Below are 14359 nucleotides of genomic sequence, written 5' to 3' on the forward strand. Positions count from 1 at the left end.
TTTTTTCAATTTTATATTTTTGTAAATGATAAATGCTAGAATGTGAGACATTACATCTAGGTATGTAATTAATACTAAGCTTAAACATTAATATCAAAATATTCAGATAGGATTTATTAAGTGCAGTATTGTTAATGTGCTACCATGAATGCTTCATAAAATAAAAGCTATTGAAATTCTAAGAAAACGATCTCAATTGTTGAATTACAATTTATAAGAACAGAAGCAGAAAAAAAAAGAAAGTAAAGAAATAAATATTGACATGGGAAAGCTGCTAAAAATTGACACACACAATGAAGAGAAGGGAAAGAAGGAAAATGTAAAAGGTGAAAAAAGTGTTTAGCTTTATCTAAGAATAAGAAGAAGAGATAAATAAAAATGTGGGGTGATTTGATAGCACAGACATCGAGAAAAGTCAAGTTTTAAAAGCCGGCATGTTAACAGTGCGGTGGTGCCTGATTCCTCAAAAATGCTGTACTGCTCCTTCTACATCACCATTTTCATTTCCTCATAAATTATTTCCATTAATCACCTATACTCTTTCCTACTTGTGTTCTGCTACTTACCAAAACACTCAAGTTAAATGCACTATGTTAGCTTTCATCAACATCCTATGCAGAGTGGGCCAAACCCTTTCCCTCTCACTGCATGCACTCTTTTGCTCCATAATCCTCTTTACTTCCAATAATTTCAAAAAATTAATTGTTAACATACTTTTGATTATGATAAAAATCAATAATTAAAATAAATGATTTAGTATTTTTGTTAATATATATAATTTATATTATAATAAAAAATAATCAAAACAAAATAATTTTAACTTTGAACTACCACACATCACGCATTGATTAAGATATTTCCACGATTTAAAGAAAATAAGGTAGTTGTTTTTAAATTTGTTGACAGTAGTTTCATGTGCAAATAGAAGTACAGGAAAGTATATAGAATAAGTAAAAAGGAATATGAAGGTGTATAAATGGTACGCGCTATGGATGGCGAATGGGTCTAAGGGTTGTGGAAAATATACGCTGCAAAAATGATAAGAAGCAGAGGTCTGACTAGAAAAGGAATGCCATCATGCTGATACCCACACGCTCGCTTCGCAGTTCCCGCTCCCCACACAGCAAGCACTCTCACGCGCGCGTCTCTTCTCACGCTCGTCCTTTCTCTTTCCCAGGTGGTCCCAACCGCATCAACGGTTCGCAATCCCTCCTCGCTTGTCTACTACGCCGCCCAACATTCCAAAAGCGCCAAACCAAAAATAAATTAACCACACTACACTACCACCAACATTGCAAAACTAAAAAACTTTCAGACCACACAATCATGGAAAAACGTTGAATATCATCTTCTAACAACATAAACAACTTTAACTGGATCCGCAAACTACCACTACTACAAAATTTGTAGAGTCATTGATAAGGAAAATAAATGTATATACAATATCATAGCGTTTTTTGCTTCCATTAACCTAATGTTAGATAGACTCACATGGACAGATAGATACCATGAACGTACAGATAGTAAAACCTAAGCGAGGTGATGGAAAATTTAAAAACATACAAGATAAATCAGGTACGAGGGAACGCAAAACGACGACGACGTAAAAAAACCTAGTCAGAACTTGGATCAAACACCTCATAGCCAAAGCGGTGGAGGCTCGTTCAAGTCGATGGGGATCCCGCGCCGGACAAGTCCCAAAAACGACGCCGTCTGGGAGCTTTCCACGACCTGAACTCCGCCACTGAGAGGAACAGCGCCGTCAGGGCGACGGAGAGCGGCGGTGGCAGGAGGAAGAGGTTGCGGCGGTTCGATGTCTTTGAGAACGGCGGTGTGGAGGAACTCGGTGAGGACGAGGGTGCGGGAGGGGACGTTGGGCCAGCGGTGATCGGAAGAAGGGGCGTTGAGGTCGAGGCAGAGGGCGGGCGCCGGGGGGAAGTTGGTCTTGGCCTTGGCGCCACGGAGAGAGCGGGCGGCGCCGTCGTAGGCTAGGGCGGCCTCCTCGGGTGTATCGAATGTGCCCAACCAGACACGTGTCTTCTTCCAGGGGTCACGTATTTCGGCGGCGTAGCGTCCCCAGGGTCGCTTCCTGACGCCCCTGTAGTGCCCCTCGCGAGAGGCCGAAGAAGAAGAAGACGCCATCATGCAACGAAAGCAAAGTACCAACTAAAACTCAAACTCAAAAAACGTTGATGAAAAGGGAACAAACACAACAAATGACTATGTGTGTATATAAAAGTGGAGGGACCCACATAACCTCCCGTAATTGTCGGCTGGCCGGCACCACCACACTTCCCTTCTCTTTCTCTTTGCTTTGCCTTTTGGTTTATATATACACGTACACACGCACACAGTCGCAAATTTGGATAAAATGGGCACTTTAGATGGGAGCCGTTGATGTTGATCAGGGTTGGGGGTGTAGAATCGGAGGGTTGTGGATTGAGATTGTGGAGCCGCCGCCTGATGAGACGTGTGAGAAGGAGGAGTGACGTAAGCCCTAGTGGTGTGTACGGCGTTGGGTGAGCGGCGCCTGACATTATTTAGTGTTAATTAAGAATGGATTAGTGGTAATGTGTGGTTTTTTTTGGGATTGAGATTGTGAATGGGAATTTGAGTTGACGTAATGAAAGGGAAAGGGGAAAGAGGAGAGAGGATGGGTGAGGTGAGTGAGGTGGGGGAGTGGGATTGGGAAGAGAGAGTGTGGGGTTGGGGTTGGTGCAGTGACAGAGACTCCCACGTGGAAGAGTGTCTGAGTTGCAGGGAACAGGTGGTGTTGGGCCACACTCTCTCTCTCTCTCTCTCTCTCAATATGGGCTTCTCTGTTCTATTTGGCGTGTTTGACTCTGTTGGGCTCTGTCCTTTCTCTCACTTTAATAACTCTTTTTCTTTACTATTTTCTTCCATCTTACTACTACTTACCACTGTAAAATAAATAAATAAATTATTATTATTATTATTATAAAAAGTGTGAGTGAGTGGTGAATGCCAGGGGTGTTCAGACTCACTGCACCAAGCAGACGGGCACAGTTTATATGCCTACACATACAGATACGGATGTAATAATGTAATAATGTTCACGTGAATCCCTTTCTCTTTTCTTTTTCCTTTCTTTTCTTTTCTTTTCTTTTATCACACACTATTTCGATTCTTAAATCGAGTTATCGCCACACATGTTTCGACTATCTTTCAATGATTCTCTCCCTGCACCAGGACAACTGGTTTTACATTATTTTCTTTTTTCTTCTGTTTTTTAAACTTTGCCTTTTGGTTTCACTTTCTATACTCACTCCATCACCCTCATCATCATCATGATATGATAGGACGCCAACTTTTTTATTTCTTCCTTTTGTGTGCTCCGTGGGATGTTTTTTCATTACCCTTCAATTTCTCTGTTTCTGTCTATCAAACAACATCCCTGCGTCTGTCTTTGCTTTACCTTCAAAACCCACTTTCAACGGACACAATATACATCATGTTGTAACGACCTCTTATACAAAATTTACTCAAAATGTGATGAAATTTTTTTAAAATCTACCAAAATAGTCTAAATAAATTGTATTAGCATCTATCATACCATTAATATTATTTGGAGGCAGCCATAGTTAGGTAAAGTTTGGACCAGTGGACCTAAGACAGGGATAGGACATGCAGAGCTACAAGTTTGAAGCAAGAGTCTTCGGAAGATAAAAATAACTAACACGACCAAAACAGACTCCTAATAATTTAGTCCTAATCTCAATAATTCAACTCTCCTCACTCAGATAAACATTGTATCACAAGTTCAACAATCATATGTAATGTTGTTACTCAGCGTATTCAAAAACTTATATCGATGCCCTGATGTATGAACTCTTTCAAATCATCTTATATATTTTTACCTGAACTGGCATGACCTGTGATTAAGATCTGATGAGAGTAAAATGAACTATAAGTCTACAGAACGATAAAATTTTCAACAATATAGTTAAGATCATTTGTTAATAATGCATTTTTTTTTTATTAAATAACGATGCTTAAAAATAAATAAAATTGAACCAACCAGGCCTGTCTTCAAAATTACGATTGGAGAAGAAGTGATTCTTGAGAATCAGGTTGACTGAAATTTGAAATGACGTACTATTGCAGAGTCCATGCGCACGATTTAATAAAATGAAACGTGGTACGTACTCCTACGTTTTACACTACTGTACACAATACTGTTGTAAATAATTTAAATTTCTCTTTCTATTATTTTCTGAGTTTTATCATGTGTTTCTTCATCAAACTTTTTATACTTTATTAGTTTGTTAAATTCTTAATGGAATGATAACGTATTATAAAGAAAATTACAGAAATAAATAAATCAGTTCGAAACGATGTCATTCGTAAACATTGTGATAAAACATTAAAAAAAATGATCAAATTTCTTTCCTTACTATCTTTTATTTTATTTTATTTTATGATGACATCTACGGTCGATGCTACAATATTATTCACTTGTTTGTGTTAAACAATTTAAGAATGTCGTTAATTGGGCACCTCTAAAATGACATGTTTCAATTTAATACTATTGCTAAGATTTTAACTCATAATTACACAAATTTAATCAAAATATTGTAAAGATAGAATATCATTTGTCTCCATCATAAAGTGATAATTGATGATTATGAAAAACTCAAAAAACCTTTTAATTTTATTGTTACGTTTATAGGTGTTACAATTGATATATTGATTTTAAAACTACACTAATTTAACTAAAACATTGCACTTATTTGACCTGTGAGAGTGTAAAATAAGTGTATCCTAGATGAAAATGTATATTTATCATTTTTCATAATTTAATGGTGTGAAAATAAATTTGACGAAATGTGCTACATTTTTATGTTTTAAAAGAAAAAAAAAAAGAGAGAAACATAATTGAGAATTTAGAAAACTGTAGGACAAAATTCAGATAAACGGAATTAGTACATTGAGCCATCTCTTTCTATTCTATTGATTTGCTGAGGGACACTGTTTGATGGAGCTCTCTGGTTGTAGGCTCTTGGGCTTTTGGCCTTTAGTTCTGTTGTAGTGCTGCCAAATCAACTCGGCTACCTTGCTTCATGTTTCTAATACTGAAATAGGAATATATGTCAACAAAGTTATCATACATTTAATCTGTACAGCCAAATATATTAAAATCATTTAAAGTTATGACCAAGTCGCTTTGAAAAAATTACGACTATTTTAAAGTTACTTAATTTATATAATTTTAATCTTAACATGTGATAATACGTAATAATCAATACTCATTTCTCAGAAAAAAATATTCTCAATAAATATCTTGTATATATATGTGTGTGCTCTCATGCTCACAAAAAAACCTAATCATGGACCATAGATCAAGAAATCTAGACCAGACCGGTATAGGTGAGTTTTATTTGGTACAGTGAATTGTTTTTCTTACCAACTTCAATTCAGAAACCAATTTTCTGCTGATGCAAATTGGCAAATTGGCAATTTGGTGGGTTTTTTTTTTTCCTTATCAAGGCACAAACAACCATACCGCCTATTAAAATGATCTGCAGATAACATCAATAGGATACAGGTGAAAACTGTGGCAGGCATTATGTAAATTGGACCTTGCTTTTCCTATATGCATATAACATTATGATTTCTATTTGTATCTGAACTTCTAAATTGTTACAAAATCCTCCACTAAATAGAAAAAAGAAAAAAAAAATGTATAGAAGTTCAAACAAAATAGGAAACTAAAATGTAAGCATCATGTACAAATTTCTGATTTACAAATTAAGAGGGTTCCCAGCTTGTAAGAAATTTTAAGGGGCTCAAAAAACTGTTGTCAATATTTGGAGAAGCACGCTATGGGAAACAGCCATCAGAAGATCGGATTACTCTGCAATTAGTGCCACATAGATAGGACTATTGATTAAAAGAAGCAATTTATGATAGGAAGCAGAAAAAAATGAAAAAAAAGAGAGCTATGATTGTGCTTAAAAGATACCAGAAAAAATGGGATATCATCGTGAAAGCAAGATAGGCCCATTCTCGGCAGCAGTGTGAGCATTGCCATAATTATTATTGTTATTATGCCTTGCCATCTGGATGTCACGTGAAAATTGGGTCCTAGCTTTCGCATATGGAGCTGCCCTCGCTACAAAAGAAAATCAAGAGTATAAATTTTTCATTCAATGTCACATATGAAGCGACACATTTCCCTCAAATTCAAATTTCTTTATCCTGTGAAACTACTGTGAAAGATAACGTATCTGTTTCAAAACGTTAAGATTGCATATAGTGAGGGAAAAACTCGGACAAAAATTACACATCACATTGCTTTTCCAATTACAACGTTTAGAAAATTAAAAATGATTATTTTGATCAAGAAGTGTGACATTATTAACAAATTTATTTCTAGAAAAAAATATTAATTTTTATTATCCATTCCTTTTGGGAGTAAATGATCAACAAAACATTTACTAAATCTCATAATGGTTTCGTAGTGTTTATTTCAAATTCTTACAGCAATTCGTTCTCTGCAAATTTACGGTTAGAAAACTTCAAAACAGACAATAAGACACTGGTCTTGCACTCGTTTATATTAATAACAGTTTTCAAAGCTCAATCTGGGTAAGATTGCTAACCCAAACAATCTTACCCAAAACCGGTCTGATTTTGGTGCAGTAACTCTTAAAAAAACAAACAATTTCAGAAGCCGTTATAATCGGTCATGAACTGTTGTAAGTTGTAATCCACAGCCTCAACCCAGTGACATTTTATTAGGACAACTATAACCCACAAGTTAACATTCTTACCTGCTATTTGCTGAACTCGGAGGATATTCTGCCGCCGTTTCCACCAGCAAACTGAACCAATAATAAGAAGTAGAAAAGTAAAAGAAGCACCTAGGCCAATACCAACTTTAGCACCGGCAGAAAGGTGAGGTCCACAAGTGGGTAATCCAGGTATGCCGCATAGACCTGCATTATCAGTAAAACTGCACCCATCCACAAGTGCAGATTTAGCAACCTTAATCACAGAGAAAGTGGAGGAATGGCATATAGATATGCCTCTTCTCTCATTGCATTACAAATATTCTTTACATAGTTTAACATTTGAAAACATACTTAAAGCTTGCCCCATGTAGAAGTCTTCCTCCTAGAGTCGCTGGGACCCTTCCAGACAGTAAGTTCCCATTAAGGTTCCTGCATGAATACTGCTTAATACTGATTTATCATTTAATTATTCTCATATGGTCAAGCTAAATACTCAGAAATCTTACAGTCTCTGTAATGATGTCAATTGTCCAAGGCTTTCAGGAATCGATCCATTGAAGAAGTTGTAGGATAGGTCACTGCACGTGTACATGCATTCAGAAATCACATCACCATGATAGTCAAGCAAAGATTCAAACCTCGCATAATTTAACAGCGAAGCTAAATAGCAAATCTCCAAGAGGTTTAAACCAAAGCATGAAGAGGCTGAGTCACAAAAATTACATAAGAGGAACAGTGTCCTTTTCACTTTCTGTTTGTTATTTATTTTAGAGGTTTTAGCTTCATACATAGTTTTGGAACAACACTATGGCTTGGTCTAAGTAAGAAATCCCGGTTGTCAGTAGGAATTATGGAGAATAGGTGGGGACTACAAATGTATGTTGTGAAAAAAGTATAAATACAAGTCAATACTTCATGCGAAGTACATCTTGTCCCACACGTCTTGCTATGCCACGCCACTAATGCCTCTAAGGCTTAACCCACAGAAATGTTAAGATAGAATCTGATAAAACTTCTAATACACCTATCCTGAAGATGAAAATCACATATTGGCATTGTACCATATATAGAATGACCTGGGAAACAAAGATAAAAAAAATCCATTGGTCAAATAAGCTAAAGAACAAGAAATCACTTACAGCACTTGCAAGCTAGTTATTGTTCCAAGTGGGGATGGAATAGCCCCACGAATGCCGTTTCCACTCAAGTTTCTGTCATGCAAAAGTATAATAAACATAAGGAATATGAAAATGAACAAGCTCAATGTTAGTATATCTTGGGAAACAGTGAAATAAAAATAAAAAATAAATAAAGTGAGATCAATTATTCAATGTCACAATATCAGAAATTCTCAAGCAACTTGTCATTTAATTATCAGAGCTTTATCGTGTTATCAACTATCAAGCATGATTCATACATACATGCAATGCCAATTGCCATGAAACAAATAATAATGTTTTCATGAAAGAAAAACTATTTCAAACTCACAGGATTTGTAGATTATGCAGTCTGGAAATGTCATTTGGCAAATAGCCCTTCAGACCTTGATTGCCAAGACCCCTGTTCACAGATACAGCACCAAGTCAATAAGATATTGAGATTAAATATTAAATACAGTTTTCAAAGAAAAATGCAATGGTTTCGGAACCCAGAGCTACCAACATGAAGCAGAGTGGATTTGTAAGTATATTTTTACTAATGAATACAATCAGGGAACAACGAAATTTAACAAAGAGGAGGAAGAGGGCGGGGGATCAATGTAAGGGTCACTCCCTCAAATAAGGAAACATAAAAAGGATTATTCGTGTGTGTGTGTGTGAGTGTGAAATTGGTCTTCAAATGTTAGTTATCAATGTGAACAAAGGCATACTTATAGACAGAGTCTTATAATTTCATTTTGTTTTATTATGGGATTCACACTTCGAAGCTTCTATGCTGAAGAAATGGTTTTTATTCTTGCTTTCGTCGCAAAAGTAAAGAAATAATGAGAAAGAAAAAAAAAGGTCAAAGAATTAACAGAGGAAGATGGAATTAAGACACTACCACTACCAAATACACAATAAAAGCCTAAGACCAAGGACAATAAGAAATTACAGTCCATCAATGACCCATTTGCTGCTACTTTTGTCCAATCTGCAATCTGCTCCAGTCCACGGGTGTTGCTGGGGAACACATGGATCACCATTCCACCCAAACCTGGGAGGAAGCCCCAAAGCCTTCTTCAACGTTTGTAAAGCCATAACTAGAGTAAAAGAACAATAATCAAGAAGCAAACTTTTATAGGCATTTGGATTAACAGAAATCACATTGACTAACACTACATGAATTAGACAACAACTAGATGCAGCAGTATCATAAAGGAACAAATCAACACTCATAGGCTTGAATTTCATCGTTAAGAGGAAGAGGAAGTAAGAACAACAGCAGTAATTGGTTAAGGAAAAGTATGAAAAGACAAGGCAACACAAGAAGTATGATAATGCATATAAAAGTATCAATGAGCAGCACATACCACGGTCAAAGTCCCAAATAACTGAGTATCATGAAGAGTGTTGTTAACATGAGGGGGGAAAAAAAAACAGAAAATGTATAATTATATCACATGTAAGTTCCTAAGAATGTAATTGTTATATTTATTGGCTTAAACCCGAACAAAACCCAGATTGTGTTTGATTATTATAAAAATTCATGTCAGAAAAAATAGGGCATTGCATGTACCTTCATCTGATAATGTTTTTGATTCAGCCGTTATAACCTCCAATATCTCAATTGCACTGATTATGGCAAAACTACCTTTTATTGGGCTCAAAGTTACAGTCAAAGTTCTCCCATTAACAGTAACAGTTCTATTAAGCACAAGAGCACTATAACGATCGCCACTCATTTTCACAATGTCGACATTTCTAAAAGCAACATCTCCATTTATCATAATGTCAAAGACTCTTTGTCCTGTAGCTGTCACTGAGTTATCAATCTCAGCAAAATGTAACCAAACAGAATAGTTTTTGTTGGGATCCACATCCAATGTATATGTTAAATCAGGCTGGCTACTAGTGCTGACAAGAGCTGATCGATAAAGAGTTTCGGGATAAAAGTTTGGTGGATGTGAAGCCTGTTTGATTCTAGTCTCAACAGATCTCGGCTGATCAGAATCCCCGCCAAAAGTTTTAATATGCTGCCAATATCTGTCCCCTCCCCGAGGATCTGCACCATAATCCACACCAAATTTTGACTGTCCAAACCCACAACTCAATCTTTTGACTGTTCTAAGCATTACCCCTTCACTCCAATCCGGTCCAAAATAATAAGCTTTATCATCAATTTGAAGAATCTCGATCGAAAGAATTGCCGGATCTCCGTGACCTGTGCCATGGAAACAGATTGATACTGAACCATCCATAAGAGATACTTGGGCTTCGGTAAATGCTTGATCGTCCTGAGTGGTCCAGCCTGATTTCAAAGAATATATTTGTGTTCCTTGAATTGAGATGTCAAATAGAGGTTCATCGGTAACTGTAGTGTGTGCAACAAGTCCAAAAAAGATCCTGATTGAGTAGCGCCCTTTTGGCACCCTGTTTATGTTATAGCAATTTGAAAGACCTTCAGACAAGGGGAAATAGCGAAGAGTCTTCAGAGGGGGGGCAATGTAACTTGTCGTAGATGCATTGGTGGGAATACCTCCTGTATAACCAAAGTCTTTATACCAAAGGGTAGTGGTTGGTTTTGTTTGAACATCATGACGAGCCCCACAGCTTATATGCATGCCATATGGCCCTGAAACGAATACAATGTCTCAGAAATTTAAATCAACTCAAAGGGGATAAACTGTTAAAAGTAACAAAATCCTAATCCACTGGAACGTGCAAGCTATCATGCTGGTTTCGTTGGCACTGAAATTCCCCAGCAGCAATTACAATGCAGCCAGAACCGACCTCTTGATGTAAGTCATTTTGTAGTTTGTCAAAAGATTGCACGCTCACACTCGCACAAAAGCATAATTTAATCATATCCCTACGATGCTGCTCGATTAAATACAACAGTCTGTGCACCGTACAACCCCCAATAAAGCATTTTCGTGAACCATGATAACTTACTAAACTGGCAGAGAGCAAACCTAAGGGAAATGCTCAGTTTCCACCAGTTCTTACTGATAATAGAACATAACATAACAAAAAAGGAGTTAAATAAGCATCGCTATTTTTAAAGTTTGGAAATGCTCAGTTTTTATGATTTTATAGGATCAAAGCACTACGCTACGGAGAAATGTCTGTCATGAACCATTCTAAGTTGACCAACGCGTCCGGCCTGTAAGCAAAATGTTAAGTTGCAGACAATAATTTGATTATGTTATTGAATTTCCCATTTTCCCCCCTTTTAAATCATTCAGTGTTGCCTACTGGCTTTGTCTCATACTATGACTTCAACCCCAAAGCACGTTAACAAACATAAGAAGATGCGGAAAACTGCATCATTTAGCATTTCTCTAATCCATGAGCAATTTTGGCGCACCAGATGAAATCAAATGTACCCCTACACCACTCAGATTCAAGCATCACCTCTATAACTTAATTCAAAGCAAAACAAGACGAAATTCAAACACATCCAAGCCCAAATCCTTATCAACTCAGCTTTCAACTTCAATGCAAAATAGAGAATCTCACCTCGTTGAGCTGCACGCGTAGTAAAGGCAAAGCAGAGGAAAAGCGTCCACAGCAGAAGGAATCGAAACGTTGCTATGTTCGCCATCTTCGCTTTTCTTCTTCTTTTCTCTCTCTCACATCCCAACTTTTCTTGAGAGAGAGAGAGCGCACAAACGTGTCTGCACTTCGCAGCAACACTGCACACAGATGGAAATGGAAATTCACAAATTCACATTCACTAGCTACTACGTTTAGTTGACCCGTGAACTAATGAAGGAACAGCTGTTATGGTGGTACTGAGCCTTATCACGATTAATGCAGGCGCGAACCATCCCAGCGGTTTTAATGGTCATTAATGGTTCAATATTAATTGACGTGTGTGAAAGTATGGTAGGTCTGAACTCTACGTGGTTACTGTTTGTGGGTCCGCTTTTTTTGACGGCTTGATTTGAGTTTAGGGGGAGTGGTTGTAGCTTGGTCCTTTTTGATCAAGGTGTAGTTAATTTCTGTAGTTGCATGTGAGACCCACTTATTTTATCTCTTTACAAAAAAAAATTGAATGGATTCTGCTTTTCTGTTGTTATGAAACGACAACAGCAACGTGAGTGAGTGAGAAAAGAGAAAGAGAGAGGTTAGTTTAGGTACACAGAAAGAATAACCGTTCATGGAGGAGAAATGTCGTGTCAAATAATTGCTGATTAATTAAAATATGTTAGTAAAAGGAAATTACATGATTGGCCTTAACAAGGAATTTTTCTATTCTTCATCGGACGGTGGAGAAGAGGTGGATGGTGTTGACTTTGGAGAGTTTTGACATTTGAATAGGGCGCAATCATAGGCGAACATCATCCCAGCGGACGCAGCGCATTGGATGGTCAAATTTGAAATGAATTTTTACATGATATCATCGTCTTCACTTAGAATCCTTATGTCACTTTTCTCCACTGTGTCTTAAATTTTTCATTTTGTTACCGGTGAAAAACTATTTTTATATTTGACACTATATATATATATATATTCTTCATTTTCAACATAAAAAAAAGTTAATACCTATGAAAAGTTGTAAAATATTGTTCACATAATTTTTAGTAAAATATTAATAGTAATATATAAATAAGTTTTAATAACCAACTTTTACAGGGTTGATTTTTTTTTCAATGTTTGCAGTTTGCAGTGCTGCAATACACAAGGAAAGTGGAGAGAACGGTTTTCAGAAAAAAAAAAAGTGAAAAAACAAAATATAAAGTGCTAAACTTTCATTGTGTGGACTAGGTCAAAGCACTATAGCGAAGATGAATTGACCAATAAATACTAAATATTATATTCTCAAACCAGGTCAAAATGTTTTAATTTTTAATATTTTTTTTAATTCTTCTTGTCATTTTTTAGCAGTGTGCCCAGAATGTTTTATTTTTTACATAATAATTTAATATCTGAATGGTTCTTTTAGAATATTGACACATTTTGTATTATTTTATTGTTTAATTTTGAAAATAATGATCTTTTGTATAACTTTTGAAGTTATAAACAAAATTTTAGTAAAGTCGTGTATAAATTATATTATTTACTTTTAAATGATCTATTTGTAAAATATTTATTTTCTTAAGTTGTCATCTCTAAAAGTCAACAAATTTATTTGGTTTAAGTTGAGTGATTATTTAGACTATATTGGATGAAAAAATGGGTTTTTATTTTTATGAAAAGAAAACAAGTGATATATTTTTGTTTAAATATTAAGGCTGCCAAATATTAACATGGCTCAATGGGTTTTTATTTTTATGAAAAGAAAACAAGTGATATATTTTTGTTTAAATATTAAGGCTGCCAAATATTAACATGGCTCGTGTTTTTGTTGAGTTTATTTAATTCAGTCATAATATAATCTTGTATGCTAATGTTGTTTAAAAAATCAATGCATATGTTAATTGTCATTTTGTATTTTTTTTGTTAATTTATTTATTTACTTTTAATTTAAAAAAAATATTTAGGTATCAAGTAAATATCATGTCACATGTAGATAAATGAGGTGTATTAAGGTTAATGTTTTATATTTAATTTTGACTATATTTATTATTTTTGTTGAATTTAATCCAAACATATTTTGAAATGTAATAATTTTGTCCCTTTTTAAATTGACACCAAACTTAAATTTTATATAAATGTTATGCGGATATTTTTATTAAAATTCACATTTTATTAAATAGTTTTTATTTAGGGTGACAATTGATTTAAAATCAAAACGAAAAATTAAAAAATAAGACTAACATTGACTAATGGTATTAGTCTCCACTTTTTAACCTCTTAAAATTTTAAAAATTACATGTGATTTTTATCCTCTTACTTCCCACTTCTAAATTTTTCATTCTAATTTTAAACCATCTATAATTTGAAGTTAAAAATATTTATTAAAAATATAAAATAATGATTTTAGTTCCCACCTTTTTACCTCAGACAATTTTAAAACATGTGATATGGTGACTTTTAACCTCTTAAGACAATGTAAAAGAATGTAAGTCAAGGAGTTAAGATGTACAAAATAAAAAATGTATATTCTTTTGCTAAAATTGGTTTGGTTAATTTAGATTAGTTAAAGAGAGTACAGAAGATGACAAAAAAAGTAAAAAGTTAAATTACTTAGAGGGTGAAGATTTTTAGTTATTTTTAAGGGTTTTAGATGTAAAAATAAAGGAATTTAGAGTAAAATTTTGTAAAAATTTATGAGTAATTTGATTGAGGTAAAAGATTAAAAATTATATTTAATTGAAAGAAAAACAAAATTACTAAATTATCATTGATATGTTAAAAATATTATAAAATTAGATTTAAATGAATTAGGTTTATTTAATAAAAAGATTAAATGAATAAATTTGAAAAAATAATTATTTTAATAAAAAAATACAATATATTTACATATTATAATTTTTGTTAGTACAATTTAAAAGTTCAAGATTTTAATTATTATTA

General features: G+C 34.7%; 2 protein-coding genes across 4 annotated transcripts; both read right to left on the minus strand.

The window, feature by feature from the left end:
* Positions 1–865: 865 nt before the first annotated feature.
* Positions 866–2319, minus strand: LOC114186970 (ethylene-responsive transcription factor 12). Of its 2 annotated transcripts, none has more exons than XM_028075059.1 (2): positions 1638–2319; positions 866–1221 (listed from the first exon to the last, which is right to left on the minus strand). In XM_028075059.1, exon 1 carries the CDS (start codon positions 2143–2145, stop codon positions 1639–1641), a length of 507 nt encoding a protein of 168 aa, XP_027930860.1. In that variant the 5' UTR covers positions 2146–2319; the 3' UTR covers positions 866–1221; position 1638. The 2 variants fall into 2 exon arrangements, with proteins under 2 accessions (XP_027930860.1, XP_027930859.1); XM_028075058.1 differs by having other exon boundaries at positions 866–1224.
* Positions 2320–5585: 3266 nt separating this feature from the next.
* LOC114188129 (receptor-like protein 4) lies at positions 5586–11710 on the minus strand. 2 transcript variants are annotated; one of them, XM_028076669.1, is made up of 10 exons: positions 11417–11710; positions 9474–10529; positions 8850–8997; positions 8244–8315; positions 7895–7966; positions 7262–7333; positions 7107–7184; positions 6795–6976; positions 5984–6133; positions 5586–5901 (listed from the first exon to the last, which is right to left on the minus strand). In XM_028076669.1, exons 1-9 carry the CDS (start codon positions 11499–11501, stop codon positions 6000–6002), a joined length of 1899 nt encoding a protein of 632 aa, XP_027932470.1. In that variant the 5' UTR covers positions 11502–11710; the 3' UTR covers positions 5586–5901; positions 5984–5999. The 2 variants fall into 2 exon arrangements, with proteins under 2 accessions (XP_027932470.1, XP_027932469.1); XM_028076668.1 differs by having other exon boundaries at positions 5586–5875; positions 11417–11708.
* Between the last annotated feature and the right edge of the window lie 2649 nt (positions 11711–14359).

The sequence above is a fragment of the Vigna unguiculata genome, chromosome 6 (assembly GCF_004118075.2).
Source record: "Vigna unguiculata cultivar IT97K-499-35 chromosome 6, ASM411807v1, whole genome shotgun sequence".
NCBI classification, from domain to species: domain Eukaryota; kingdom Viridiplantae; phylum Streptophyta; class Magnoliopsida; order Fabales; family Fabaceae; genus Vigna; species Vigna unguiculata.

Bases quoted from the DNA above. Each gene is read 5' to 3' on its own strand.
- LOC114188129 (XM_028076669.1), bottom strand. From the start codon at position 11,501: ATGGCGAACATAGCAACGTTTCGATTCCTTCTGCTGTGGACGCTTTTC. The intron at 8,998-9,473 runs GTACATGCAATG...CTTTTACTCTAG, and splicing joins AAAAACATTATCAGATGAAG to TTATGGCTTTACAAACGTTG. The intron at 7,334-7,894 runs GTAAGTGATTTC...GTACACGTGCAG, and splicing joins ATAACTAGCTTGCAAGTGCT to TGACCTATCCTACAACTTCT.
- LOC114186970 (XM_028075059.1), bottom strand. From the start codon at position 2,145: ATGATGGCGTCTTCTTCTTCTTCGGCCTCTCGCGAGGGGCACTACAGG.